The following is a 13651-nucleotide window of genomic DNA, read 5'->3' on the forward strand; positions in this document are numbered from 1 at the left end:
CTTGGAGTTCACATTCTCCAAGATGTGGGTGGTGGTCAGCTTTTATAGTTGGTTGTGATATTACAAACTTCCAATTGTTTATCACAAAATAAGTTTGGCAGGGGAAACCTAATTCAGTAAGTGGATTTTTAATAGGTGTATGTCTTAATAGTCATTGGTAATGGGAAAGGAAAAGGAGAATGAGTTTGGGAATATATAGGATAATATAATGGGATATTGATAGGGTTGTTTGGAGTTCAGCTATGGTTTGTTCAGTGGGAAATTCCATCCTTGAGAGTGGTTGTTGCAGAAATCTCCATAAAGCATCTGACTTTATAAATGGGATGTGCAGTAGGATTGGCAAAGTATAAAAAAGTAAGAGATGGAGTTTCAGTGCAAATTATGAACTAACTTGCTTTGTGGATTTAAGTCGGATTTTAATGTGTTTGAAAGTGGTATAATGGGGTTTTATTTCTCTCCAGTTCTTGGGTGTCTTTTTAATGAGTTAGATTAAAACTAACAGCATTCCACATCTCTCAGTCTATGCAAAAAGCCACCTCATTGTGCTCTTGAGATCAAATTGCCAGACGAGAGATAGGAAAGCAGCAAGAACAAAGAAAACCTAGCTGCACATGTTTGAAATGATCTTTATGCATTGCAATGAAAGGGTTCACATAAAATTCAAGGAGGAGGTAAATGGCAATGAACTGAGTATTTTCCTTATTATTTATTAATCAGATGTTTGGTATGTGTTGGATATTTGGTTGGTTGGTTTTTGGTTTTGGCTTTTTAATGATTGTTCCCCAGTGTATCAGAAAGCAAACGCAGTTAGTAGAATTCATTTATCTTGGCTTTTGCCTGGCAAAAAGCAGGCTTAACAAACAAAAGTAAAATGTCTAAGTGTAATAAAAAATTATTATTGATTTTTTAAATCAGCTTGGTGGTTCTAGATTTTGAGCCCTAAAAAAGGAAGAATTTAATAAAGGAATTTGCAATGGAGATTCTGTTATGATTTATTGTTTCCCTTAGACTGATGCAGAAAAGCATTCACAGGTCGAGCGGAATTCCCTGTGGTCCAGTGATGAAGTCAAGAAATCTGATGGAGGATCAGATAGTGGCATAAAGATGGAGTCTGGATCTAAATGGAGGCGAAATCCTTCCGATGTGTCTGATGAATCTGATAAAAGCACTTCTGGTAGGAAGAACACTGTCATTTCACAGACTGGTTCCTGGAGACGGGGCATGTCAGCTCAGGTTGGCATTACTACACCGAGGACTAAACCTTCAACTACCTCAGGCTCGCTAAAGACACCTGGAACAGGTGAGGAAAAATGTAACACACAGGCAGGCCAACGGTTTACAATGGAGAAATAAAGTGCTTAATTGCTTTCCTGTGGCAGGCGATGAACTTTAACTAGTTCTATATTTACTCGTAGGTTGTGTGTATATAAAACATACTAAATCTCTGTGTTTCGGTTTTATGGCTGTATTTGAATTTTAAATGATACTTATTATACCAAAATGCTTTGAATATTGTTTGCCTGTTTTGAATGTCCCTTAAATTAGACTGTTCGTTGGACACAGTGTTTGCAGTTCAATATTCTTGTTTCTTGTAATTGTAATTAATGGAACTCCATTTTCATAGTCCGGGATTAAGAGTAACTCAGAACCTAGACTTTATGTGGCTAAGGATAGTTGTGTGAAAGAAGCTTTTTCACTGCTAAAATAGCACCTGCATCTTAATTTATATTAAAGCAAATTTTCAGATGGACTTCATCAGAGCTCTTAGCACATGCAAATTTGTGCTTGAACATTAATAATATTTGTGCATGCAAATAGATGAATTACACTTTCACTCATACTTGGTTGTATACCCTATTGTGAATGGAAATGTCAAGGTCTGGTTTGAAAATGTGGCCTCTACCAGTTATATACACATTTTTTCTAAAGCTTATTTATTGTTGCCATATCATATCACTTCACTATTGACAAAAAGGGATCCAACCAATGGTAGTCATGAAGGAAAAACACTTCTTATTTATCTGTCACTCTTACTTAACAGTTTGTTCACTGTTTTTTGTATTCTCAAGGTAAACACACCAGATACTCTCTCCTGGCAAGCCTGCATATATAACCCTCAATAGTGCATTATTGTTTATTACAAACTGGATCATAATTCTTAACCACACTCTTGTGGCTAGCATACTTTTGTTTTTCATGATGCTTTGATGTTTACCATTTGCTTAGCATTTTCAATTTAAGCATTTGACTTCTTTTTCTATTTTTTAGGGAAAACTGATGATGCCAAGGTATCAGAAAAAGGTCGACTTTCTCCTAAAGCTGGACATGTTAAACGTTCTCCATCAGATGCAGGACGGAGCAGTGGTGATGAATCCAAAAAGCCTCCCACAAGTAACTGTAGAACAGCTGCTGCTAATACAAATACATTTGGATTTAAGAAACAGAGTGGGTCAGCTGGAGGCATGACTATGATTACTGCCAGTGGTGCGACTATCACCAGCAGATCAGCCACACTGGGCAAAATCCCCAAATCATCTGGACTCATGGGCCGGTCCACTGGTCGGAAAACTAGTGTTGATGGCTCACAAAACCAGGACGATGGCTACTTAGCACTTAGTGCCCGCACTAATCTTCAGTATCGTAGTTTACCCAGGCCCAGTAAATCCAGTAGCAGAAGTGGAGCTGGTAATAGATCTAGTACCAGTAGCATAGACTCCAACATAAGCAGCAAGTCAGCTGGGTTGCCTGTCCCTAAAATGAGAGAGCCAGCTAAGGTATCCCTCGGAAGCTCTCTGCCAGGTCTAGTCAACCAAACAGATAAAGAGAAAGGGATATCGTCTGACAATGAAAGTGTGGCTTCATGTAATTCTGTTAAAGTGAACCCTGCATCACAGGCTGCTTCTAGTGGCGCTCAAAGCACTCACCAACAAGGAGCCAAGTACCCTGATGTGGCCTCCCCCACTTTGCGCAGGTATGCACAAAATGTATTCATTGTGAAAGTACCATTAACTGGAGTTATACAATTATGTCTGTTTAGGCCAGGGACTGGCTAAGTTTTGTGGGCTCTTACTAATGCGTGTGCTAGGTTGAGGTCTTTGTACTGAAATTTAATTTCACAGCTAGTATATATGTGCACCAATAATATTGTAAATATTTATCGCATTACGAGACAGCAGCAAACTTAAACATTTTGAAATTGATTGTTAAACCCTCCCCAAAATGATCGCAGTTGTGGCTAATTCAGAATAAAGTTAGTACTTGAAAACATTATAAAGGCTGAAATATAAACCCACAGCAACAAGGTTACAGGCTCCTGTAGAACTATTGATTTCACCCCATTGTACTTACACATTGTGCAGTAGCACAGGGAAACTGTCCAAAGTTCAGCCAGATTTACACGTTGAAGTCAATGGAGTTACTCCAGATTTGCATTAGTGTGAGAACGTAATTTGACCCAGTATATTTACATTTGTTCACTTACTTGGCCCAATACAGTATCTCACTCCGTTGAGTGTAACGTTGTCCTGTGTGGTGAGACTCTTTACCTTAGGTGCCCAAGTATGGAGGTACAGAGCAGCTTAACTAAAGGTACTATGTCAGCTGCATTGAATTTTCTTATTTTTTACAGAAATCTTCTTACATGTAATGATCTATTTCCTAGCTCTTTCTGACTGTATATATTCCCCTCCCTTCCCCATTATTTTTAACACAAGTACATGGGTGAGTGGGAGTTAATTTCCTTGCTTTTCTGCAGCATTTGCATCAATGTCTCGACTGTAGCAAATATATACATTAACATTATTTTCCACTTTAATTTGACATCGTAAATAACATAGTCTCTTTTGAGTTGCAGTGTTCTGGATTTCATTGTTGTCTTGACATCATAATTTCATCTCCATATAATTACACTGACATCATCCTACTTCAAATGAAGTGGGGATGTCACATTCCATTCAAGTTGCCAACTTGAGCTCCTGTAACTCCTGTAGTGGTGGTTTGGGTTCCAGCTAGGCACAAAAAGAATACTTCATTTCTTTTTAGATGAATGGCCATCTTTGAAAAGCCTGTGCAAGTATAATTCAGCATGACCTGTGATTAGTGATTCTCCTATTTCTGGACATCATTAGAAAAGTTATGTCTAGCTGAAAATTTAATTTCTAGCAATTACTATTTTAAAATAAAAAAACTAAAAGATTGTTTTGTTGTTCTGATATTACACCATAAATGAAAAATGCCCTTGTTGCTTGGCTCAAATATATTAATAATCAAACTCACTCATACATTTCTGTTGATGACCAGAACGCCATTTTACTAGACCCTTCATTGGTATAATGTTTGAACTACATGCAACTTTTAAGAATAGACACTGAGAGAATATCAGGTGCCTTAAAGAGTTCCTTGTGGAGGAGGTTAAGGTTTAATCTAAACCTTCACTTTCTTTGTCAGCTGTTTCATTCTTCAGTTGTCACCAGACTATATAAATAAATGTGTGCCTGGCACAGCTAAATCGTTTTTAGTGGAATTTGCCCAGGGTGTGTATTGCTGGGCACTAGCCCTGTCATTGTGTAATACTGAGAATTTTGTTGCACTCTTTGTGTTTAATATTCCATGCTGATTTTACACAGCAAATACGCATCTGTAACAATAAAAAGACAGCAGTAAGGACTGCTACTGCTATATGTTAAATGCTACCAACCTTGAATCGGAAAGCAAATATATTTTCTACACTTACGTGAAGAGTAAAATTCCATAATTACAATTATTTTATGAAAGTTTAGTGCTGTCTTAATTGTTCCAGCATATCTCATCTAGCACTTTCTGTCATGTAAAATAATTTATATTACATAGAAGACCGTGCATGTTTTTATGCCACTTGTTTGTGAGCCTTAGTGTTCACTCTTCTCCTGATGCATCCCTAAGGACACAACCCAACAGTCAGCTCAGTTATGCCTGTTTCTTGTCAAAACTAGGAGAGAAGCAAAAATATTCTTATTGTCTGTAAGATGTCTCCTTCCAAGATTAACCTTTATACTGACACTGCCAACTTGCTGAGTTGAGCGGGTTCTGCATTCAAAAGGTACATTCTTCAGACCCCAACCTCCTTGGATGTCCAGCTCCATGACTCTTTTTTATTTATTTAATTACCTCATTTAATTAGGTTTGAGAAGCAGGATGCCAGGAGACATTATCCATACAACAAGATCATCCCAGTGGGGCTGGGAGTCAGACATATTGACTATATTTTAGGTGGTGACAATCTGCTTTAAAAAAGGAATTTGTCATTGTTCTATGGTAGCACTATGAAAATATCCCTATCTCCCTCTGAAATCTTTTACAGTCTGGTCTCTGAGTATGCACTGGGGGATAATTAGTTTCTTTTGAGAGAAGTTAGCATTAGTTTGGCTCAAAAATCTCCATTAATCAAAGACGTTCTTCACTTTCTTGGTCTGATGGCAGCTGGCATATGCTTGTTGTTAGTATGCTCAGCAAATTAAGATCAAAGATGAGATTAAGCTAAACACCCTCATAGTACATTCTAGAAACAGGGCTTCCTGTATAAATTGCAGGGATCTCCACTGTCAAATCACCACTATGTAGCGATCATATCTGGTCCTAAGCAGAAGAAATGTAGGGCTCCCTTAAGGAAGTTGTTTAGGGATAATAGAAAATGGCATGTTGTTATGTTCCTAGCAGAGAGCTGTCTTAAATGTCCTAACCACTGCTCCTAATGGGTGAAATTTTCAAAAGCACTTAAGTGATTTAGGAGCATATGTCCAATTTTTAAAAGTGATATAAATGCTTAGGAGTCTACACTACGCGTTTAAACCGGTTTTAGGAGCGTAAAACCGATTTAACGCCACACCCATCCACACTAAGAGGCCCTTTATATCGATATAAAGGGCTCTTTAAATCGATTTCTGTACTCCTCCCTAATGAGAGGAGTAGCGCTAGTATCGGAATTACCATATCAGATTAGGGTTAGTGTGGCCGCAGATCGACGGTATTGGCCTCCGGGTGGTATCCCACAGTGCACCACTGACCGCTTTGGACAGCAATCTGGACAGTGGCCAGGTAGACAGGAAAAGCCCCGCGAACTTTTGAATATTTCCTGTTTGCCCAGCGTGGAGCTCCGTGCAGCACGTGTGGCGATGCAGTTAAAAATCAAAATAAAAAAAGAGCTACAGCATGGACCATGCGGATGTGATCGCTGTAAGGGCAGTCAAATCTGTTCTATTAGCGCTCCGTTACAGAAGACGAAATTCAAAATCATTTTTAAAAATTCTCCAGACAGACGCCATAGCAGGGACTCAGCGTACTGCTGCGTGACAAGCATAACGGAAAGCCAAAGAATCAAATGGACGCTCATGGAGGGAGGGAGCGGGGACTGGAAGACTCAAGCAATCCCACAGTTCCTGCAGTCTCCGAAAAGCATTTGCATTCTTGGCTGAGCTCCAAATGCTTCTAGGGTCAAACACAGTGTCCGCGGTGGTTCAGGGCATAGCTCGGCAATTTACGCCCCCTCCACCCACCCCCAGAAGTGAAAGGGAAAACAATCCTCTCTTGACCCTTTTACATGTCACCCTATCTTTACTGAATGCTGCAGATAGACGCAATGCTGCAGCAGTCAACACCAACATCCTCGCTCCCCCCCCCCCCCGCCATGGGTGGCTGATGGTGCAATATGGCTGATATCCACTGTCATCATCAGCCTTTTGGCACATGGTGCAGTGCAAAAGAACTGGTAACCATGCCGACTAGCATCCAGTGAGGTCGACCATGGGCGCCTGTGTAAAAAACTCCTGATTTTTCCTGGTAGATGGTGCAGTATGGCTGGTAACCGTCTTCATCATAGCAACAGGGGGCTGAGCTCCATCAGCTCCCGCCCTTCATGTGTAAAGAAAAGATTCAATTGTCCCTGGACTAGCAGCGGGATGCTGGGCTCCTCTCCCCCACACTCCTTACTGTCCTGTCTGGACTATCATAGCAGCTGGAGGCTGCCTTCCACTCATTTCTCACTAACAAGTCATTGTGTCTTATTCCTGCATTCTTTATTATTTCATCACACAAGTGGGGGGACACTGCTACGGTAGCCCAGGAAGGCTGGGGGAGAACGGAATCAACAGGTGGGGTTGTTGCAGGAGCACCCCCTGTGAATAGCATACAGCTCATAATTTCTGCGGGATCTGACACAGAGCAGCTGTGCTCTCTGGTTCTATGATACACTGGTTCTCTAGTACACTTGCCCCATATTCTGGGCAAGACTGATTCTATTTTTTAGATACCAAAAAGGAGGGATTGACTCAGGGAGTCATTCCCAATTTTGGCTTTTGTGCCCCCGGCTGATCTCAGCCAGGGGCACTTATGACAGCAGCAGATAGTGCAGTGCAAAAGGACTGGTAACCATGATCATCTTATTGCCAATTTATGGCATGGTAGATGGTACAGTATGGCTGATAACCATCTCTGCTGTCATGCAAAAGCAAATGCATGCTGCTGTGTAGCGCTGCTGAATCGCCTCTGTCAGCAGCAGCTAGTACACATACGGTGACAGTCACAAAAGGCAAAACAGGCTCCATGATTGCCATGCTATGGCATCTGCCAGGGCAATCCAGGGAAAAAAGGCGCGAAATGCTTGTCTGCCGTTGCTTTCCCAGAGGAAGGAGTGACTGACGACATTTACCCAGAACCACCCGCGACAATGATTTTTGCCCCATCTGGCACTGGGATCTCAACCCGGAAATTCCAAGAGGCGGGGGAGACTGCGGGAACTATGGGATAGCTACGGAATAGCTACCCACAGTGCAACGCTCCAGAAATCGACGCTAGCCTCGGACCGTGGACGCACACCACCGATTTAATGTGTTTAGTGTGGCCGCGCGCACTCGATTTTATACAATCTGTTTTGCTAAACCGGTTTATGTAAATTCGGAATAATCCCGTAGTGTAGACGTACCCTAAGTGCCATTGACTTGCAATGAGACTTAGGTTCCAAAGTGCTTATGGACCTTTGAAAATGGCTATCTTGAATAGCTTAGGTGTTTTTGAAACTTTCTCCCAATAGCTCTTATGAAGGTAATAGAGGCTATTTGCATGATTTAGACAGGGCAGTGTTTTTTAGCGGAAAATCATCAGACTTTCCCTGCTAGTTGTCGTTGACTTTTGTAGGGGATTTCTTCAGATACTTGCTTTTGTATGGGCCGCTTAGTGATTAGTACAAAAGTTAAAATCTTTTCCTCAGAGATCTGTGTTATCTTTCAAAATATGATTTGAGTGATCTGTATTTATAGATCGGAACAACAGGCAGTCTAATATTCCATGCTTTAAAGTAATCAATTCAGTATTATCACAGGCAAAATCCATTTCCCTCAGGAAATAGAAGATAAAATGGCTAATAATTTTTAGTTCTGTGAAAGTTATATTTGAAGGTTCATAGAAGGAAAAGTTAAGATGTGGCTAAAATTGATTGGCATAATAATTTTCTCTGGGTTTTATTAGTGGCAGGGAAGGGAAAAGGAAGCCCATCAGTTCATGGTTGTCAATATGCATCTAAGACAGACAATTTACAGGCAGGACATTTCTTTAAGGCAGAGCCTATCTTTCTCTTTCTTTTTTCGATTTAGCTAGCAACAAAAAAATATTTTTCTGAAGCACCAGTTTTCAGTCTATTATCATAGTTATCATTGTATCATTTCCTATAGATGTAACATCTGGGGTCTCAATATAATATGTAATTTTCCAATGATAGTTTTTTCAGGTGTCTGAGGACAAATAATATATGTATAAAATATCTTTTGTATTTAATAATTTTACATTCCATTTCATGAAGTTTTTGTTACATTCTCTGAACTTTTTTCCACAGACTTTTTGGTGGAAAACCAAGTAAACAAGTTCCAATCACAACAGCTGACAATATGAAAAATTCAGTGGTGATCTCCAATCCTCATGCTACTTTGAGCCAGCCGGGTAACCTTGATTCTCCTTCTGGCAGCGGTATACTGAGTAGTGGGGGCAGCAGTCCTCTTTACAGTAAAAACACGGATATGAACCAGTCTCCGTTAGCCTCTAGTCCCAGTTCGGCCCATTCAGCTCCCTCCAACAGTTTAACTTGGGGTACCAACGCAAGTAGCTCTTCTGCTGTTAGCAAGGATGGCATTGGATATCAGTCTGTCAGCAGTCTTCACACCAGCTGTGAATCCATTGATATCTCTCTCAGCAGCGGAGGTGGGCTGAGCCATAACTCATCCAGTGGCTTGATCGCAGCTTCTAAAGATGATTCTTTAACTCCCTTTGTCAGAACCAACAGTGTTAAGACAACTTTGTCTGAAAGGTGAGTAGGTTTAAATTGAGACTCCATTAATATGTACTGTATGCTCATATCTTAAAAATCAGTGATGTGACAACTGTAACTAACATTCCATGATTGCAATTCAGATTGCCATTCCTACAAGGTAAATATTGAAGGATACTACCACAACATACAAAAATGGCCATTTCAAGCAAGGAATTCAGTTGTGAATTACATTAAGCATGGGGATGGGTTCAGAAGAGTCTTTCATTTGCAATTGCCACTGCTGTGGAACATTTTAAATTACTCAATGCTACCTCCTATTTGAATTTCATATATCTTCTTATCTTTCTGTATCAGCTGATCTCGTAGTGGTCCACAATACACTCCACCAGCATTTTAATCTTATCTTGAGAAGCCAAGTATTTCTGGTTAAAATTAATGAGTTTGTTTTAATAATATTTCACACAGTTAGGATGTGGACAATAAGTGCTTGGATACTGTAGTGATTAGTCTGGTATATGAACCGAAGTAGAACAGAAAATTTCTTTCAGAGCAAACAATAAGAGTGCACTGTCTGTAGAAGGCTGTGTAGTTTGAAACCTTGGCATTTAGCCTTACCTTATTATATGACTCTGTTACTAAAATTTTGTTGCATCTTTGTAACAGAAAACAACTACTAAAAAAAAATGTTCTAACAGTTTTTTGTTTTAATGCCTTCCCCTTTCTCTCCTTTTTCACGCTAATATTCCTTCTCTTGTTTTCTGTCTCATTGGACTTGTTCTTCTAGCCCTCTCTCTTCCCCTGGTGCTAGTCCCAAATTCTGCAGAAATACTTTACCCAGGAGACAGGACAGGTAATGCTGTCTCAAGGCAGTAGAATGCACAAAGGCTCTGGGTTTTGTTGCCCACATTTATAAAGCAAAGTGTCTTGTGAGAGACGGGCTCAGTTGAGACCTCTGCTGTGTTTGTTGTCCAGATGTAAATTGTGACACATAGACATGCCAGTGAGAGTCCACTTAATTAAATCTGGGGGTGGCATACGGCAGAGTTGACAGATGTAGTTTGTGGGGTTTTAGTTGGTTTTTTTTTTTTGGTTGGTTTGGTTTGTTTCTTTGCCAAAGGCAATTTTAAAATCCTGCAATTTGTATCTACCATGATGAACTCTCACTAGCATTTCAGCATTCCTATGGCATGCTGCTTTTTTCACTGCGTTTCAGGCTTTTCACCTTTGTCATGAAGTTCAAGTGTTGCTCGGTACACTCAGTGTTGTAAGTCCTTTACTCCAGTTTGGGTCGTAGGTGTCTTTCAGGCTTTTGTGTGTGTCCATTCTTGTAACAATGAATGCAGGATGATGGGAGATAGTGGACATGAAGCTAAGGCTCCAGCTTGCTTTTGCACTCAGCTATGATATTGCTACTCTTACATCTAGGAATTGACAGTGATATTAGCTAGAGGGCTTGATGGTAAATTATTTTATTTAAACATGATATAGTTATTTCAGTTAAAAACAAATCCTCCTCACAAAATAAAAAGCCAGTTGTCCATTTGCCAGTTATGTGAAAACACAACTCTAAATATTTGATTTTTGCAAATGCTAATAGATTGATATCACACTGAAGATGGAATGTAAGTTGAAATACAGAAACACTGAAAACTCTGGGCCAATTTGAAAAAGCCGCCACTATATTTACTTTGCAACTAAGGTGGTGTCTACACTACAGCTTATGCTGAGATAACTTATGTCGCTCACGGATACATATAAACCACACCCTTGAGCAGCCTAAATTACGCCGGCATAAGAGCTTCTTCCGCTGACATAGCTTCTGCCGCTTGCAGAGGTAGGTTTTTTATGCTCTCTCCCGTCAGCATAGAATATTCTCACCACACGGGCTGCAGTGGCGCAGCTGTATCACTACCGCTGGGCCACTGCAATGCTGTTGGTATTGACATGGCCTAAGTGATAGTAAATGATTGCACTTGCTCTGTGATGAAGGCAGAAGGAAATGGTATGAGGGCATCTTTTGACTTTGAGATACTCTCAGTATTCACAAGTAGGTGGCTGCACGCCTGTTTAAATGTATATTTTGAAGCATTCATTTGAAGCATGTTCTTTTATTTTTTAAAGAGCCATTTTTGTTCAGTATGAAAAGGGGAAATAGCAAGGCCACTATTGTGAGCAGATGAAATTCATTAGCATGATACCAAATGCATGTATAACACAATCCACACGTGCCTAGAAGGCTTTTTTTGTTGTTGTTGTTGCATGTTTACTTAGATAGGGTGCATCACTTTTTCCTCTGAAAATGTGATGCAGATGTTTATACTTCTCTCCTCGTCCTGATTTTTAATCCTCCCCTTTTGTTCTTCTCTGAAGTTCTTTTCTTTTAACTTTTCTACAGCGACCCACATCTTGATAGGAACACTTTGCCTAAGAAGGGATTCAGGTATTGGTGTTTCCACATAGTATAACAGCTTTTGTTGTGGTTTTGGAGCTTTGCTTTGTGTTTTTGTTGTGGCTGTTCGTGGTAGTCTCTGCTTTTGCAGGGGGTGGCAGCAATCTTTCTTTCTTTCTTTCTTTCTTTCTTTCTTTCTTTCTTTTTAAAGTCCTCAAAGAAGGCCCTTTTCCAACATGTTTCTTTTCTTCATCCAGTGGCTTCACTGCTTGAGCAGGAACTGTGGCTTTTGCTGGCTGAATTGCTGAAAAGCATCTCATAAACCATCATTGGGCTTGATTTGAAAGCAGTAATTTGCAGCTAAACTAGGTGTATTCATTTTCACAATGCAGTTCCTGGAACCCTGAAGATTTATTTAAGAAAAAATTGATGTAGAACATCTTAATGAACTTCTTAGGATGAAATTGGGAAAAAAAATTTAAACTGTGTTTGCTTCAGAATACACTTTTAATGGATCTCTAGAGAGAGAATCTGTGGCCTGATAGAAAAAAAATACAACCTGACTAACATTTGGTAAATGTCTGTTCCTGAAACACCATTGATATGTAGGGGGTATTGAAATCTAGAAAAAAAAAAAAACTGGGAAACATTTTTCTTCCCTTAGTAAACGGAAGCAATTTAGTGACATTATTAACTTTAAGGCTACAAATTAAATGCTTTAAGTCGATGTTACAGAATTCTCGGAAAATATCTAGCCAGTTTAAAACATTTAAACTTTAGACTTGCTTTATGCTGCTTTTAGGATCACTGAACCGATGGCTTCAAATTGCAGCTGCATTTTATTCTGCACTATAAACACATTGTTCTTTGTGTCGGCTTTATCACACTGAGCTGGGTGCTAAAAGCATTTCGTAGAATGAAATTTTTGTGTAAAATGTTTCTGTGGCTGTCAAATGTGCATCTAGTTAATAAACGCTATATTTTAAGATTGAAACATTTGAGGGCTGAAGAGGTAGGTATTAATTTTGTATTATTTTTATTTTAAATAGGTGTTAAAATTGACTATTAAAGGCCCCAGTCCTACAAAGATGTATGCATGTGCATAACTTTAAAGATGCGAGTAGTCCTAAATCAGTGACTATAACTGTAGGATTGAGGCCTACGGCATAAGAAAAGAATGTACTTTTAAAAAACTCTCTTGGCCAAGTTCTTACAATGTTCATTGTTGTTCTTAACTGGCGAACAATATTTTACTGCATTTAATGCAATCTGATCACCTCTATGCCTAAATTAGATGTTAAATAGAACTCCAAATTAATATGGGTTATGTTTGACTAATTGTTTGTAATTTGAAGCCAAACCTCTTTATAAACATATTAATTCCCCATAAATATTTACTTTCTAAGACTGGATGACATATCTTAGCAGAGATACAGAAACCCATAAGTAAAATTCCATTGAGCTTAATTGGGTGCTATTTTTGGACAAAAGTTATACTCTTTGAGTAAAAACAAATATAGCTATTATTTACAAGCAATTAGACCTCATGTAGGTTTGGTCATTTTGGCTTTTAAAAAAACATTAAAAGTATCTTGTCAGTTGTTATCTGTACCTTTTTGGCTCATTTTATGACTATCTCTATATAAGCAAATACTTCTCTTACAGTGTTTCAAACTGACATCTGCATCATTTCACATCTCTCATTATTAATTATTATTATTATTTATTATTTATGGTTATTAGTTGTATAGCACTTACAGTGGACTAGTTACTTCTAACACAGGTATAAGAACGGGAAAAACCCTGCCCTGATTAATGTCAGTGAGAGTTTTGTTATTGACTTCAGTGTAGCCAGGATTAAACCCAGGTCCTTGCCCTGAAGAGAAGGTTAAACACAGTCTCCTTCATAATGATGTAATGCTACAAATTTTGAACAAATGTGGTATATTTCCAGGGGCCTATGTATTAAT

General features: G+C 39.2%; 1 protein-coding gene across 9 annotated transcripts in view; it reads left to right on the top strand.

Moving 5' to 3' along the window:
* Positions 1–13651, top strand: part of NAV2 (neuron navigator 2) — a 333951-nt gene that overhangs the window by 269445 nt on the left and 50855 nt on the right. For 6 of the 9 annotated variants that reach the window (XM_039534971.1, XM_039534972.1, XM_039534973.1 and 3 more), the window contains 3 exons: positions 1009–1300; positions 2269–2971; positions 8861–9328. In XM_039534971.1, coding sequence (XP_039390905.1) covers positions 1009–1300; positions 2269–2971; positions 8861–9328 — 1463 coding nt within the window. Of the gene's footprint in view, positions 1–1008; positions 1301–2268; positions 2972–8860; positions 9329–10076; positions 10143–11687; positions 11733–13651 lie in introns of all 9 variants that reach the window. The other 3 variants (XM_039534978.1, XM_039534979.1, XM_039534980.1) reach the window with 1 other exon arrangement.

Source organism: Mauremys reevesii, linkage group 4, assembly GCF_016161935.1.
Source record: "Mauremys reevesii isolate NIE-2019 linkage group 4, ASM1616193v1, whole genome shotgun sequence".
Taxonomy (NCBI): domain Eukaryota; kingdom Metazoa; phylum Chordata; order Testudines; family Geoemydidae; genus Mauremys; species Mauremys reevesii.